The 18,079-nt window shown below is 44.9% G+C and overlaps 1 protein-coding gene and 1 long non-coding RNA gene across 3 annotated transcripts in view; both read left to right on the top strand.

Annotated features, from left to right (window-relative positions):
- Positions 1–18,079, top strand: part of LOC125941466 (uncharacterized) — a 208,884-nt gene that overhangs the window by 8,080 nt on the left and 182,725 nt on the right. The window lies entirely within an intron of this gene.
- Positions 12,941–18,079, top strand: part of LOC119433588 (glucoside xylosyltransferase 1-like) — a 45,903-nt gene continuing 40,764 nt past the window's right edge. For both annotated transcript variants that reach the window (XM_037700844.2, XM_049658802.1), the window contains exon 1: positions 12,941–13,272. In XM_037700844.2, coding sequence (XP_037556772.2) covers positions 13,082–13,272 — 191 coding nt within the window. In that variant the 5' untranslated portion in view covers positions 12,941–13,081. The remainder of the gene's footprint in view (positions 13,273–18,079) is intronic.

The following is an 18,079-nucleotide window of genomic DNA, read 5'->3' as shown; positions in this document are numbered from 1 at the left end:
GTCGCGATGATGTCGCCGCCGTCGTCCCCTGCGTAACTGCTATCGCCGGAAACGCGAAAAAGTACCCGATTCCCGCCGGGATCGAGCCCGCGCCCGCTGCGTGGGAGCCGGATACTCTACCAGTGAGCCACGCAAGGGCTTGCTATCGGACCGCCGAAAATACCCTATTTAAGGCAAACTCAGGGTGAGACGACTCGAGCCTCCGCCAGTATGGTAGCGCCATCTAGGTAAGTCGCCTGCAAACGCAGCGTCCGCAGGCGCCAACGACGATATACCGATTCAGACGAGGCGCGCAATCAACGCGCTCCTGAGATGCCGAGCCTCCGTCAGTATGGTGGCGCCATCTAGTTAAGGTACCTGCAAACGCGGCGCGCCCGACATGTAAGTTGTAGTTGTAAGGCTTGATCGGGCTCAGCAGACTGCTGTGGAGAGAGCATTACAAGCCGCAGCTCGCCATCGACGCCGGGCGGACATTTCAGTTCGTTCTCGTTAAAACGAGGCGCGCAGACTGCCGCGAAGAACCTGTTGTGCGTGGTGCCCAAATTGGAGCTACTCTTGAGCCGCTACACCAGCTTACGCTGTGACTGTACTGCGTGTGCCGCGCAGGCATGTGACAGAAAGCTGTATCGGGAGTTTTTCATGTTGCTCTACAATTTTCTCATTGACACTTTTCATCTAATTATAATAATTAAGAATCTGATTAATTAAGGCTGATTGTCTAATTAGGCGGAATGCAAAAATTAATCTGAGTGTCGCCAAGTGACAGCAAACATTACCGTGGTTCTGTCGAGCTACGTAACATTTGCATATTTTTAAAGTTTGGCCTAAGTGCAACAACCTGTATGCACATGAATGCATTCGCGCTCAATAGATGATAAACAGAGCGAGTCAACAGCGGTTGACGTCGAAGAAAAATGGGCGCACCGGCATACAGTGTTTTTTTTTTTTTTTTTTTTTTACCGCACTACCTTCGGGATTGGCCCATATTTTTTAGTTGAGGAAAGCTACACATCCAGTTCCGGTTTTAGGGCATCGCAGCCTTGTTGCGCTATTTATGCACTATTACTGCTCCGTATATTCCTCTACGCTAACCTGGCGCCTCTTTTACGTTCCAAGCTTCATTCTACGCCCTTATTGTTGTCCTACGTGCACTAGAAAGACTGAAATAGCCTAGTTGGGCGCGAGGGATCAGAAAGTAGCAGCCATGGATACCCAGATCCCACGAACCCCAAGTCGACCTGAAGTCTCCAAAGAAGACCTTGTCCGCAGTAAATTTCTGCGACTGCTTTGAATTGACTGTTCTCACCAGAACATCAGTTATTGCAATTAAACAGTGAGTTATAAATTATTCGTGCTATGTTACATCGCAGGGAACCGGCGCACGAACAACCTAGATCGAGAACGGCACATCGCTTCTAGTCAAGCGTCCGGTCTTTCTTATTCTCGTGGTCTTTGTTCCGGATGATGCAAACGTACCAACTTGCCCACCTTAACGTCTTATATCTGGGTTGTTTTAGTACGTTGGTGTATTCTACGATTTTTTTCAAAGAACGTCACATTATTTTATAATTTGAAAATGAATTGTACATCAGATTTCGAATTTTTACCGATAATGCGTGTATACACTCTGCGTAAGCCGTATTGTTCTGATATTAGTACTGTTTTGCTTTTATGCGCAGCTATTTTATTATGAGGTAAATGATAACATGTCTGCGTAATTGCTGAAAGTTCTGTGCATAACTTTTAGTAATTCATCTGTCTCGTTTAGCGTATGGCTGAATGTCACCCCGTATAAAATACAGGCTATAGCTCTTTAAGCAACGGAGATGGTTCGTATCCCACGTAGAGATGTTGGAACAGAGATCTAACCACCATTAAACAGTGCACTTCATGGTGTTGACACTATTAACAGTGGAGAATAAAAAGCGCCCACGGAAAACTGCTGATAACGCGTAGGCAAAGCGTGTACATTTTTGTCACTCCCAATATCTGCCGTGGACAGTCATCGAAGTATCAGTAATACTAATTGCAGCAAAGCTGCTCACACTGCCTGCAACTTTTAGGGTTACGATCAGGAACACAAATACTTCATAATCAAGAACATGAACCAAATCTCTCCAAGCAGTAAGATTGCACAACGTCTGAATATCTAATCTAACTCCCGAATATTCTGGTAAGAATTCTGCAGAAAGCACGTAAACATATATGTAAAGGTCTCGTTTAAGACGTAAATTCCAGTTTTTCGAAGAACGCAACAAGCACATCACATTCGCAGTGAACTTGCGTGCATCATCCGCAGACAAAATACTCTTATTTACCGCCATCCCAAACTCGTTTCACCTTCATAAATACACAAATATTGAGACGAAAACTTTTGCCAGCATGTGCGCTTCACCTGCCGCAATGTCAGCAGCAGTGATTCACGGGGCATCTACACACGTCGTAGTTTGAGTCTCAGTTCACAGACAGCATTGAACCGAAATGAAAATGAAAACGTTCTTACCACAGATCAGGGTGATATCAATCCTGATAGCAGGAGCAACGACTTCGCCTTACCCACTGATCTCTTCAACGATTGAAAACGTTGTCATAGATGCCCTATTAAATAACCTGCTCACGTAATATACATCACCAAATGTGTGCCAAGTTTGACATCGACTGCGGCCTAACAGAACGGCTGTTCGTTGTCTACAATGTGTAACTATGAAAGGTGCCCAGAGTTTCCAGAATTTTTACAATGATCCAAACGAAAAACAATATTGCCCATTCATCGTCCAAAATTAGTAGTTCGTCCCACTGCATGCGTATAGCAGAAGGACAGAACAATCAAACGCTTTATTCTTTCGCTTTGTAAACCCAAACCCTTTGTGGAATCCCCTATCTCATTGTTATGACTCTATTGTTACCAGGTAAGTCTCGCTTGCAGAACGTCAGTCGGCAACAAAGCAGCCATAGGAAAGTACGTAAACATTTGTCTCGCCTGTGTGCAACGTGTGCCTGGAAGGAGTCGCCATCAATTGAAACCCGTCATGAGGATTTGCGTGTGCTTCTTCAGTGGTGCTCCGAATGTGGATCGTTGATCTCATGGAAACTATCATAAAATGCTGATCAGTTACATGTGAAAACAATCGTTCATTGTTCGAAGCGACAAAAATGGAACGGTGCACATTCTGCTGCGTTCTGCATGAAAAACAAGGGGAGAGAGAGAAAACAAAGACAGGAGACAGGGATGTTAGCCAGGAAATTGTGTGGTATCCAGAGAGAGAGAGAGAGAGAGAGAGTTTATTTGAGGGACGTCAGAGAGGTCGGCCTGAGCGATAGTTTGCTCTGGCCTGCAACTCTACACTGGGGAAGGGGGGGGGGGGGGGGGGGAGAGCGACGAATGATAAGGAGGTGCGTATATACAGGTCCATCACGTTGGGGTCATTCTAGTCATGCGTCGAGTCCAGTGGCTTGAAGGAAGGCCATAGTCGCTCCGATGATCGCAGCTGCGCTGTTGGCGTTAGGCCAAGGACCTAATACAATCTCGTCAGATATCGGTCTTTTAGTCACTCGTTGAATAGTAGAAATGAGGGTCTGGCGTGCTCGCGCGTACGCTGGGCAAGAGCAAAATATGTGCTCAAGTGTTTCTGACGCTTCGCAGTGATCGCAGTTAGGACTTGGGACCAGTGTCACTGCAGCGATGATATGCGTAGAACGCCTCGTGAGTGCAACACCAAGATGAATCCGGTGTATCATACTCGTTATACTCCTCTTCAGTATATGCGGCATGCGGAACTTTATTTCTGGGTCCCATTTGTGCAGTCGAATGTGTCGTCGACCTGGTTTGGTCTAGTGCTCAAGTGTAGGGTTGCGCATAACGCACCGAAGCAGGGCAGTCATGCCTGTTCGTGAGAACGCAATGCTTACTTCAGGCGCATTATTTACAGCTATTTTAGCTTCAGCGTCTGCTTGTTCATTTCCTGTCACGCCACAGTGTGCAGGTATCCACTGAAAGGTGACGTGTTGACTGCTTTTTGTTGCAATGTCGAGAAGCTCTGCGATTTCGAGAGCTAAAATATAATAAGGGCCTTGTCTCATAGCGCACGCAATGACTTGAAGAGCGGGTTTGGCGTCGCAAAATAAAGTCCATGGGCGAGGAGGCTCTCCCGCAAGGAATCGTATTGCCTCGCGGATAGAAACAAGTTCTAAGGCAGTTGAAATGGACTTTTGGTCGAATTTAAACCGTCGAGCGATGGTCATTTGCGGGATGACAAAGGTTGCGGCGGGGGCACATGGGGTAACAGAGCCATCGGTATACACGTGCGAAGTACCACCGTATGCTGTAAAAATGTGCGATAGGTTAAGTTGCTTTAATGACAATGGATGAAACACAGGACTTCCTCGTAATCCCAGAGATTTGAAGTTTAACAAGCGGTTTAGGCAGGACCCACGGATGTATATATGCTCTGCGAACCTCTTCGAATGCACCTACGCTTGTTGACTCGACATAGGCAACATCCCCTATCAGCACTCCCTGCCACACACCCAAACGGCAGTTTTTCAAGAGCTATATCGCGTCATGAGAACATTCTGCCATTAAGATTCTCTTCCCAATGCATTCCTAGAGCACCACTGGTATCCAAGCTAGCAGAGAAGTGGTTAACTGGTGATCGCTGGGGACCGTGTTCCAGAGCGTCTATACGTTCAGTCGACGATCATCTAAACAGTCGCCGCAATCTATTGCACATTGACTGTCTTTGTATGTCGTATTGAAGGTGGCAGACTAGCTGCTCTACGGTCTTCTCGCAGTCCGCAGATATTAAATGCAGGACTGAACTATTCCAATTAGTGCTCAATTCTTTCCAAGAAAGGAGTAGTGAATTTGTGTTGTCGATTTGTTGAAATATCATTCAATGAAACTGCAACACTCATTGAGCTAGCACAACGAAATTTGTCAAAACTTCATTTGTGCATTGCTCAATAAGTTTTCTGTTGACGACGTTCCATTGATTTCTCGATGCATTCTCTCACATAAGGTGCGTGATCCAGTTAAGGAAGCCAGGCATCCTAGCTAACTATCAGCGTTAAGTTCGGATATTCGCTGCTATCATAGGCCGAAGAGCGACATTTTCGAATTTTTGAGGTCACTGTCCCACCTCTCCCAATCCCCCGCCTTCTCATTGGCGGATCCAGGAAAGAGACCCTGCAAAAAAAACGGCAAAGCTTGCACTAGGCCGCGCAAAGCTCGAGACACAGCGAAGCTGGCCGATCGATTGCTTCATAACCAAAGAGATACCTGGCATAACCAAGCTCAACTCAGGCATATATGCCAAGGCCGAACCTAGCTGCTACCAAATTCAACCTAGATACAACCAAGTTCAACCTCGACATAGCCAAGTTCAACCTAACTACTACCAGGAGACGCAATTAATCGGCCAGCTTCATTGTGTTTCGAGCTTTACGCGGCCTAGTGCAAGCTTTGCCTCCCCATTACGACGACAGAAAAGAAGTGAAATTGCACGCTGGAATGATTAACGGCCACGCAGCCAGCTGTGGAAGACGACGACGAACGCGGGAGCAGTGGCACGAGCGCGTGCCGAGCACGAGTATACGAGCGCTAACCCAGGGGCGCCAACTACCCAGCTGTGGAAGAGGACGACGACGACGAGTGCCTAGACGCACTCCAGCATCTAGGCGCTTCCCACGGTTCTGTGAACCACATGATGTTGCAGCGAGGACATAGGTCATTCAGGAAGGAGGTCTCCAGACTCCTCCTGAAGTTTTTAAGTGATTCGGATTGAGCCTATGATTGGCAACGCTTGGCAAGCTCCTTGGAAGACTCAGGTGCCGCGAATTCTTTTGCTTCGCAGCCATAGCATGCAAATTCTACGTTGCACGGGTGTACTAAAACCAATTTACCTTTTTTAAATGCGAAGCATTTCTTGGCGATCATTTGCAACTTTGAGAGTATCTATCTATCTATCTATCTATCTATCTATCTATCTATCTATCTATCTATCTATCTATCTATCTATCTAATCTCTCTCTATCTATCTAATCTCTCTCTCTCTATCTATCTCTCTCTCTCTCTCTCTATCTATCTATCTATCTATCTATCTATCTAGCCGCCTACGTCCTGGTGCTCTCATGGTCATTTTGTTAGCTTGGTTTGTACCAAAATTGCAAATCATAGTTACCGACTCCCAACAGATGTGCCGCAACTTCGCTAGCGGCAGAATTCAAGCCACTACGCTCAAGATAATAAATCAAAAGCCGCCAACCAGATCAGTCAGAATCATCTGGGCGCCAGCTCATCACGGCATTCCTGGCAACGAGGTCGCCAACCAGGTGGCTGGAGATTTGACCCACCGAGCCGACGCTGAGGAATCTGAACCCGAGCGTATGTACCCTCTAGTCTCATACCAAGACATCACACAACACTACAAGCTAACCCGCAGAACATATGCACCCCCACACAAGTCACTACCTAGGGGAGCAGGAGCGATTCCTCCGAGCTCTACAGGTTAACACATTCCCCCATCCAACCAGAAACCACCTCATAGCCCCTACACAATTCTCTCCGCAATGCCGCTTCTGCGCAGAGCCCGGGTCCCTCAGGCACATAGTAGGGGCTGCAGAGAGGCACCACTCAATCCTCCGAACCCTTACCACACCAACGAGCTTTGGGAGAGAGCCTTGGCCAGCTCCGACCTCTAAGATCAGCAACGGCTGATTGCGAGGGCCCAGGACGCAGCCCGAGCTCAAGGCATTTTGGAATGAGGACGCCTCTCCAAAGCTGCATTTAGACATTAAAGATGTTTATTCTCTCTCTTATTCTTGTACCAAAATTGGCATATTCTGACAAGAGCGTATGACGAACATAAATGATAGGTCGTGACATCAATTTCATGACATGCGTGTTATGTAGGTCATGAATCAGCCGACGAAAGTGACAATGACCCGGCGAAAAAGCATTAACACTGAAAAACCACTGAAATGGGTTCCGACGTGGGTACTAATTGAAGGAAGCACTAAATGATGATGGTAGAAGTCATAGTCATGAGCATGACTCAGCAGAAATGACAGTAGCAATGTCTTGAAACTCCTCCTATCTATCTATCTATCTATCTATCTATCTATCTATCTATCTATCTATCTATCTATCTATCTATCGTGGAAGTGTTTTTAAGCGGACTTCACAGGCGGTAAGAGCTGTTTCTGAATACTTCTCCTTCGCTTCTATCTATCTATCTATCTATCTATCTATCTATCTATCTATCTATCTATCTATCTATCTATCTATCTATCGATCGCCTACGTCTTGGTGCTCCTCATGGTCGTTTCGGTTAACTTGGTATGAACCAAAATTGGCATAATATGACAAGAGTGTATGACGAACATAAATGATAGGTCATGACATGAATGTCACGACATGCGTGTCATGTAGGTCATGGAACAGCCGCCTATGTCTTGGTGCTCGCATGGTCGTTTCGTTAGCTTGGTAGGCTTCCCGCACACTGCTTCGCATAACGTCGGATCCCAGAGGGCGTGGGATCTGCCATCTTTTTATTGTTATTATTTTTTTTTGATGGTGCTGTGACCTCTATACATTTGATCCAGACTGTAGGCATGAGAAAGATTGATGGAAATTTTGAATCGTTCGTGGTTAGGATATTGCCAGCACGTGGGATATTTACAGCACGTTTCAAGCACGTTCCCTGCTCTGCCTCGTCGTGTTGCCCGCTTGTGCGCACTTGCGAATCGGTCATTACAGCCCGCAACGCAAGTGCCAATCGGTCACGTTCCGACACAGTGGTGCGTAGCGGTCTGATTAGCTGCGCGAACAGAGTGCGACAGTGTTGGCCTTTCTAGACGTGCGCGCAACACAGGGTTTTGCTATTCTAGCCGCTATTCTAGACGTAGAGTTTGCGAGGATAACACCTAACGAAACGTCGTTTTGTTAAGTGTTCGCCTCGCAAGCGCGAAAATAACTCTTAGCGCTGTTAAGCACAAAAGTAACTGGAACGCCAACGCATTTCTCCGCAAAGTTTGGGAATTAATATCTCGAAACTGGTGTCATCCCGAGAATTCGTTCCAAGTAGATCCGCCTTGCAAACTCCATGGCTAGAATTTGTAAATTCAAATATGGGCCATGTTAACGTAATTAGCTAGAAACCTAATTAGGGAATTTTTGTTAATTAGTCGATTATGCAGTTCAATTTTTGGTGCAAGTAATGTCCGCCTCTTCGAGTAGACCAGCTCACGGACTAGAATTCTATCTACCACAGGCTCATCTATCTACCTTTAATAATTCTATCTACCTTTAATAATTTTTGAAAGTGTTCGCTGAAACACCCTGTATATGAAATGTGAGCCACTTAGTGTGAACTTCCGCTTGCTCACCCAGCACATGAATCGCCCCTTGTCATCACTCTCTACCATCCGCCCGAGCTGCAGTTCTTCACGGACAATATCGCACTATGAGAGCATTCTACCTTCAAGATTCTCACTCGTCAGTATTCCCAGAACACCTCCGTGTGTCCTGCCTAGAGCTCTGATTAGACTTCAGATCCCTGAGATTGTAAAGTCTTCTTTCCAATCTCTTTTGCTCAAGCAACTTACCCTATTTCACGTATCCACAAGATACGACAATACTGTATACGTTTTTAATCAACAGTGGCTCTAGCCTATTACGGGGAATTGGCCAGGAAACAAGCAGCTTTACAGGCGTTTTTATTGATAATAAAAACAAAATAGGGTTTATGATAATAAAATCTGAAAAAGAGAAATATATTCAGAAATGAGCACAAAAGCTAAAATCAATTTTGATATGAAATAGAATAATCAAGACATAATTTCGAAAATTTAGAACGGACTCCCGAAATAGGGGGACCGACTACCAATGCTAGGTCCAATAAAAAAAAAAACATTTTTAACACCCTCATACCGATGGGTCCGTCATATCATTTTCCTCTACTGCGGCATTCGTAATCCCTCCACTGGTCATCATTCGACGGTTTAATGTAGACCATAGGCCAACGCTAACGGCTGCAGAACTTGTTGCAAACCGGGAGGCAGTGTGATTTCTCTACGAGGAGCCGCCTCGCACATGGACGGTATTCTGCGATGCTAAGCCAGCTCTTCAAGTCATAGATGTCGTTATGAAACGAGGTTACTGTTATAACTTAGCTCTAGAAGTCACGGAACTTCTCGACCTCAAGCGAAGAAATGGCCAAAATATTGCCTTTCAATTGAATACCTGCACCTCGTAGTGTGGTCGGGAAAGAACAGCCAGACGCTGAAGCAAAAATAGCCTTGAACGATCTCTGTGGAGAACACGCTGCGCTGTCACGAACGGTAACGAACGCCCTCCCTACTCAGGTGAGTAATACGTAACCGTACATTTCAGCGCTTGACCGAACTACATCGACATGACAGTGCGAGATCGCAAATAGTGCAACCGTGATTATAAGGCAAGGTATAGCCTTCTAGATGATGATGATGATGATCCTTTATCATGGCTCGCACCCACTGAGCCGTCTAGATGCCGTTGAACTGCTTTTCCTCTTTCTGCTGCGGATCCTCGGATCCGACGATGACGATGCCACCACCACTGCCAATATCGTCGTTTGACGTCGTCGTCATCTTCGTTTTGCCGAATAGCTTACGCTCAGAGGCACACTTATATAACAGATGGATATGCTGGTGACAAATCAGATCCCGTCTTCAGTGCAATTCGCAGTCCCGTGGTGGGATCTCCGCGTCTTGGCGTGACTTGCTGGGCAGGCATGTAAAGGTTACGCTACAAAACGCTGTGCAGAATATGAACATCTCTACAGAATTTATTTAACCGCTTCACGAAAGCTTCGTTTCACATGTATTCGAGTACCAGTACGTTCCAGCAAAAGCGACGCTGTGGCGAAGGCTCCAGTTCACGTGATGGCTCACCGCGCCAAGAAGACAGACAGAATGACCTCGTGAGCGAAAAAAAAAGAAGAAGAGGAAGTCAGTGAGCTTGCAGGCCATTCGAAAGGGACTTGCTAACCGACCAGGCAAATATAGAGCACGATATTACCTGCCCGCCCACTCTGCCTTACTGTTTCTACTGGCAAGCAGAACCGTTTAAAGACCTACCCGCCGAAAATTTAGTTCCGCCATTTCTGACCGTAAGTATCGGCGAACATTTCTTCTGTATGTAGTTTTAAACATAATTCACCTCAGCATGCTACCTCCGAGGGAAATTTGACAGCTACGTAGCCGGCATCATATGGTAAGAGCCTTTTATGCTGTCTCTCTCATTCAGGCAACGTTAATGTAAAAGTGTGTTGTAATCCATCTGGTGTCGTCTGCTTTTATGAGTCGCCTTCGACTACGTGTGACGAAGTTTTGTTTACTGAAACAACTCAGTGGTCTTAGAGTTCTAGCTATTTTGTAAACGTACTACAGTTTACGCAATAGCGGAACGGCAAGAACATCGGCGACAGAAGTAGCGCTGGAAGCGCCATCTTGTATCGCTCTCTTCAACCCCAAAGCCTTAGAAAAGTTTGTGCCGCGTCATTGTTTTCGCAGAAGAGGGAAAAAGAAAAAGAAAATTATTCACTATACCCTAATGATATTTGCTTCCGAGGCCAATGCTCCATCAAGATAGGTAGATCCAGTGTTATCAGAAGCGCACGGTATAATTGGCTTCAGGAACGTGCTCTGGCTTCGCATTTAATAGGAGTACGAACGCGTGCACCCGCATACGCCGCAGCACAAAAGCGATAATTACAAATTTAGTTGTCATTAGTTGATAATAACACGCCAAAAGGAAAAATGTTGGCTGTACCGTAATCGAGAGTAGATGTAAACATGAAATGTCTACCATATGGCGTCTTTTGCTGGCTGTGGTGCCGCCGTCTTCAACCGCATTTCTTCTTGCAACAGTGCGACGCGCTCAGCGTCTGTCACTACTTTGTCTTATTGTCGCGGACCGCTGGCGTTCAAAAGAGCGCAGGCAACCTCTGTATCTGCCTTTTGAACGTCACTATGGGAAAGGACAGATAAAGCTTCAGAGTACTAGAAGTTACAGCTTGAGTCATATTGTAAACAAACATTAGAAAGAAATCGGAAGCGATGATTTTTGTAACTTGTTTGGGAAGTAACTATAGCGTATGTGATGTGGTCCTGTACAAAGGGCTGTTGGCCAAAGACCGTATTTTCTTTAACTTTTGACTGGTTGTCCGGATGATCTCGTTTTGTTCTCGCAGCGATGCGCGGATGTTCTCGCTTTAGTGCCCGGATAACGGCTCTGGCTTTTGTCTCAAGGTCACTTGAAGGTCAACGACAACGGGAGCTAAAAGTATTTCATACTTAAAACGACGTCTGCTGGCTTCTGAACTGGGAATTAACTATAACGCTCGTGAATGCAACTACGCACACCTCGGTCCCCATGGGGGTGTGCAAGATATGTGAGTGCCGGCGCCTGGTGGTGGCGCGTTGTACTCACACCGACGTCGGAGACCTACTGTCTCCTTTCTCTTTGTGCCGGGCACCGAAAGTGTGTGCCCTCGAAATTAGTTACAACGAACAGGCTTTCGCGCTTGATATATAGATCGATATATCGGGTATTCTAAATACCCAAACTCGCCTATAACGAACGTAAAGGAACGTTTGTTATGCGTTCGTTATATACAGGTTTATTATCTCCAGTGAACAAAAGGAAGGCCGGAAAGAATAAATGTTCGGAAGACGTCTTTACTACATGTAGTACTCTGTAAACTTTGTCCATGCCTTCAATCGTTCCTCAGCGTCAATAAGAATGTCGGCTCGATGGTATGCTTCGGTACGCTTCCGTACATACTTGCCCTCATGCTCGAAAAAAGAAAAGGTCGAAAAAAAAAAGGAAAAGGTCTACGGAAACCTCGCGTTCGATATATACAATGTCCAGTTCGTTTTGAGCGAGTTATTTAAAGGGGCACTAAAGGGAAAAATGATTTCTTCTGTATTAGTAGACTATATACCCTTCCACAATATAGAAAACACCACCCTTACCGCAAGAAGCCGCTTGATAAACCAAAAAAAAGGGAAAACACAGAAGGCGAGTGGCGACGCCATCTTGAAGTTCCCGCACCAGCTCCCCGTGACGTCATGGATTTTGATAGCGTCTTCTAGGTCTCAGTTAATTATTTAGCGGTAAAGATTGACTAAATTGTGTTCTATAGGACCCCAAGACTGAATATGGCAAGTTTCGCGAACTTTTAATGAGCCAATGTGGCCCAATTACGAAAAATTACTTGAGAAGTCGTGACGTCGTTTTGAAGTGCGGACGTTGGGGCTTACGCGCGAAATTCAAAACAATTAACTTTGAACTTCATTTTCCCTTCTAATAAATGACCTATTGCAGTGTAATTAACGGCAGCAGAGTTTTCGAAGAACACTCTATCAGTCTAAGTTGATTTATTGTTTTGCTTCAGTGTCCCTTTAACAGTGTATGGGCAAAGTTTCGCGTGTTCTAAGCAGACAATAATTTTGTTTTGCCTGAGTTCGTTATAATCGGATTCGACAAGAGAACACTGGTAGTGCGCACTATTTTCAGTTGCAGCTGTGTGTACTGTAGTTGGCATTGGCGTCACAAGACAGTACTACAGGCGTTGCTGCGCCTGCGTTTACGTAAAAGTATTGCCGTGAGGTATACGGAATCAACAACGATGGCAGCGACATATGATGACGTAGAGTCTAACCACAGAGCACTCAAAGCTATAATACTGCGGTGGCATACATGCTGCTTAATCTCTGGTGTAAAGCGCGGCTAGTGAGGTAACGGTTAACTTGCAGTAGTCTTACGATCTTTTTTTCTTTCGGTGAGAACACTGCTGCGGAACAATAATTTTTTCAGATGCACTGTAGTTGCGTAAAACGCCACCAGATGTCCCCACCAGCTTTGGTACTGGCGTCCACGGCTGCGGTAACCCGGTAATCCGCAAACGGTAAAAATGTTCACGGACAAAGTAAAAAACTCTCAGTAGGTGCTGAAATATATCCGTGCGCATCCTGCATCGACTGAGAAGCCCAAACTGCACCCGGTATCGGCGAACTCTTCTCCCTTCGCGCAGAGCACATGACGTCACACGAGGCGAAGATCGTGGGGCCACGTCGCGCCTTGGTCATGCTCGGCGCGATCCTGTTCGTCACGGTTTGGCTTTCTGCCTCGAGACTCAACTACGCGAGAGTGCGATTGTCCCTGCGTTCGAGCTTCGCAAACAGAAGCAGGCTCGTCGCCGACTTTCTCCTCGGCGAAGCCAATGAGAGGTGAGACAGTTTCCGTGGTTTCGTTTCGAACGTGCGTTGAAGGCAAAACGTTAAATCTGGAGTATGCGTTAAGGCGTTAATAAGTGAATCGCAGTGCATGAGGCGAGGGATGACCTCAGAAAGATGAAAAACAGAGTGCTTACTCAACCAAGAGGACAGGTAGACTCACCTAACCTAAGCTGACTTAACCTAACCTAACTTGAAGCTGACTTGACAGACTGAGTTGGAGAGCAATGTGTGAGCAGTACCTCTATTTCCTTACTAGACAAAGAAATTGCTTTTGTGGGCACGTGTTAAGCATTAAAGATTCTGGCTTCATTTTTTTTTTCGGGCTGTACAGTACGTGCCTCGAGTATGTATGTTCCGTGCCAATAAATCAGACTTATGGCACTTTGTGTGTCTTCTTTCTGAGATGGTCTCTTATCTCATGCGCTATGATTATGCAAGACGAACTAGCTTGAATTTCCAATTTAGTAAAGGAATGCCAGAGGGAAATACTAAATCAGTCTAGACGCGAAGAAAATTCTTTGAAAGCTCTATTTTCATAGATTTGGTGAGTATGAATATTTTTATACATTCAAAACTAGCGATTGGACCCTCACCATTTCTGGCAACCTTAAAGGCCCGACATACCCGACACCAGCGTGATAATGCATTAATACCTTTATTTTTTTTTACGAACTGGCATACTTAGGTTGTCTTTTCTGCCACGTTAAATACATGACTGGAATTGCATGCTGCGAACATTTTACTAAAACTACTGTTCATTGTTGCTTTGTTCACTTTCTAATGTTATCTGTTTCACTATAATATGCCGACCCTGCTTTGACCTATCAGTCCGCAGTTGGTTATGAATAAACAAGAAGGTTCTCTGCTATTGTAAATATATTAGGCCAAACGCGCCCTTATTTAGAAAGGGGGGGGGGGATCTTGCAGAACATCTCACCACCGATACGTCAGAGTACATGTCACAGATTTTGAAGTATATTCTCGTAGTTGGCCCATTTTGACGCAGTAAAGCTCCTCAAAATTTTCTAAATGAATTCCTTAGTTCCTTTAAAATGCTATGTGCTTCCTGTCTACGGAAGAGTGAATCTGCCCTGAGTAGACGCCCTCAGTCGGCATTTATATATACAGGGTGTTTCAGCGAACACTTTCAAAATTTATTTAAAGTTGCCTGTGGCAGATAGCCCGATTCTAGTTAATGAGCTGGTCTACTCAAAGAGGCGGACATTACTTGCACAAAAAAATTGAAATGCATAATCGACTAATTAACAAAAATTCACTAATTAAGTTGTTAACTAATTATCTGATGGCCCATATTGGAATTTACAAATTGTAGCCGTGCAGTTCGCAAGGCGGATCCACTTGGAATTAATTCTCATGATGACACCAGTTACGAGATGTTAATTCCCGAACTTTGCGGAGAAATGCATTGGCGTTCCAGTTAATTGTTTTGACCAGTTGGGATTCCTTAATTGTACACAGACCTACTAAGTATCAGGGGCGTTTTCTTACATTTCGCCACCATCGAAATGCCTCCGCCATGACCTGGTTCGAGCTCATCCGTTTTTCGGCCTTGTGTCTTCGCTTACTTGACAAACCTCCTTTCACAGTGATAGTGGACATATATCGTCATAACTGTATAATCTACTAATACAGATTAACGTTATAATCCTCGGATAACATTTTTAGCGCCAGCGGATGTGGACAGAAGGAAGAAGTTGACAACACAATGCGCTGTTGTGTTGTCAACGTCTACCTCCTGCGCTAAAGGTGTTATCCAAATTAGAGTAGCAACGTGTTCAACATATAGTTCTATACAGATCATAATCCTATTTAGTGTTCGTTTAGGAACTACAATATGTTTTCTAGGATGCCGCAAATTTTACTGCAAGCGGAGGATTGGTGAGTTGAAAATTTTGCAAAAACGAAAGACGATCGTATTGACGCCCCAGTGAACTTCCCGTGCCAGCTTCTCGTGACGTCGTAAATATTTGGCAGCACCTTCCCCTGTTTCGCCACAGGGACTTCGGAATAATTTTTACAACATGGGGTTCTTTAACGTTTTGGCATTTCGCCCACTACTACACAAAAGTACACTCGACCCCGCGTTCGATCTTCGCTACAAAGAGCAGACTTGTTACCAACTTCCTCCTCGGCAAAGTCAGCAAGCGCCTTCAAACGGACGCTAAAGGTAAAACGTTAAATCGAAACTATAGGCTAATGGGACGATAGGCAAATCACAGTGTTTAGGAAAGATAAGACCGCGGAAACATGAAAGACAGAGCGCTTACTCAACTTGCTGGATAGATAATTCAAGTAGATTTGACAGGCCGAGTATAGGAGAGCAATGATTGGGCACTCCCTCAATTTCCTTACTAAACAATGAAATTTATTTTCTGCCGATATGTTAGGCCTTGTTTGAAGTTGTATTGCTGTTTCTGATTTCTGATTGTGTTCCTATACAGCATATACAAGTACGGCAGACATTACCAAATCTTGTCTGGAAGCTTACCACTGTCGTTGAAAAGAAAAGTGTACAGTCATTGCATTCTACCGGTACTAACATATGGGGCATAAACTTGGAGGTTAACAAAGAAGCTCGAGAACAAGTTAAGGGCCGCGCAAAGAGCGATGTAATGAGAAATGTTAAGCGTAACGTTAAGAGACAGGAAGAGATCAAACAGGGATAGCCTATATTCTAGTTCACATTGAGAGAAAAATGGAGCTGGGCAGGACATGTAATGCGTAGGGTAGATAACCGGTGGAACATTAGAGCTACAGAATGGGTGCCAATTGAGAAGGGTAGGTGGGTATATCGATGGATGGATCGATATAACGGACGGACGGACGGACGGACGGACATGCTAAATCAGTGTGAACTCGGAAACATTCTTTGACAGCTCTGTTTTTGTGCTTTTGGTGGTATGAATAGTTTAGCACATTGAAAATAGCATCTAAAACCATCACAATTTTTGAGGCAACTGTAAATCAGTGTAGGATAGGAAAGTGTTTTTCAAGTTCGGTTTTCGTGCATTTGGTGGTACGGGTCTTTTCATGCATACATTCCAATTTAAAGCAATTGAATCCTCACCACTTCTTGGACGCTTAAAGACAAGGACATACCCGACAGCTACGTGAAAATTCACCAACACCTTACTTTGCACGAACGGACACATTTAGGTTCTCCTTGTTTCTCACTAGTACGATGCATGACTTGAATTCTTGCGCGAACATATTCCTGAAACTCCTGTCCGGTGTTTCTTCGCTCACTTTGTATAATCAGTTCCACTATGAAATGGCCGCCATCTTGGGCGTTGTGTCCTCAGTGTTTTAACTAAAATGAAGCCAAAAGTTTCCCTATTATAGAAAATTAGCGCAGCATAATTAATTTTTCTCTAATTTCGTGCAGAAACCTCGCCGTCGGCACGTCAGCATCACGTCGCGAATTTCGAAGTATATTCGCATATCCGGCCAGTTTCGACGCAGCAAAGACCTCTAGAAACTTGCCAAATTAGTTATTCGGTCTCGTTGGAATGCAACGTGGTCCAGCTTTGCCGATGAAAGATTCACTCGCCCCGAGTAGGTGCCCTCAAAAAGTCATGACGTCATGGCACGCTGGTGCGGAACCTTCATGACGACGTGGCCACCCGTCTTTCGTTCTTCCGACTTTTCTGACATACCAAGCCCCGCTCTGAGAGTAGCAGTGGCAGTTTCGCTAATTACGATAGAAGCGTAATTTACTAATATAGATGCACTTATTATTTCTCTTCCGCGTCTCTTCATTATGCAGTAAATCGCATATTTTTTTCAATAATCGTGAAACTCTTACTCCTAAACAGTTATTGACACGATGTTTAGCGTTTAGCGTAAATGTCTCTTCAACCCCCACAGAAAATACTGGCAAGCCTCACAGCGCCCTAAATAATTTAATGTAATACCTTTCCTACAGCCAGTTTCGGTTTCGCTTCTACTGTGTCGTGACGTCCCGACACAGTATGGTGTCACGTGACAGCAAGCTATTGCGGCGTCGTGACGTTCCTGCTGGCGCGTTAGGTCGTTCGCTATACTGCTACATCAGCCCTCAAAACGAGTATAGCAGCGTACGAGGCGAGCGAAGCAGTCGAAGCTAGAGATGGAAACGCCACAATGACCTGCTCCCACGTGACCACATGCAGTCGAACCCGGATATCTCGAATCCACATATAACGAATTATTGTGTATAACGAACAGCAGTAAAATCCCCTTCAGAATTTTTGTATCACATATTTATTTTATGTATTGAACTACCTCTATATCGAACATTTCGTGATCTCCTTCTGATTCGAGATATCCACCTGGGAAACCGAAACCAAAACTGGCTGCGGAAAAGTTATTATATTAAACTATTAACGGCACGTCTGAGGCTTGTTACTATTTTCTCTATGGTTAGAGGCCCGAGACATTCGTTTGACGCAAAAGAAAGATAAATAGGCGAATATATGTCAGTAACGGCTTAATGTAGGCGGAGGCTGAGCCAAACAATACTGAAGAACGACAGATCGACTTCATTGGCTCATGGGCTTTTTTGTCCCAGTGCAAATCTGGCACTACGCGAGACTGTGCGAATATGAGGCGCTGTCATGTTTGCTATTAATGCGTAAGCATTCTTTGGTGAGTATACCCTAGCAAAATCTGTCCGTCACGCGAAAAGTATCTGCACAAAAATGTATAATTTGCGAAGTTAGGACGTTTAATTGTTATAATAGTGTAAATGTATATGATTGGTGCCTTTATAAGTGATAAAGAACAATTGAAACCAAAA

This window comes from Dermacentor silvarum, chromosome 11 (genome assembly GCF_013339745.2).
Source record: "Dermacentor silvarum isolate Dsil-2018 chromosome 11, BIME_Dsil_1.4, whole genome shotgun sequence".
Classification (NCBI taxonomy): domain Eukaryota; kingdom Metazoa; phylum Arthropoda; class Arachnida; order Ixodida; family Ixodidae; genus Dermacentor; species Dermacentor silvarum.
The sequence above is the reverse complement of the archived record's forward strand: the minus strand, read 5'-3'. Positions and strand labels throughout refer to the sequence as shown.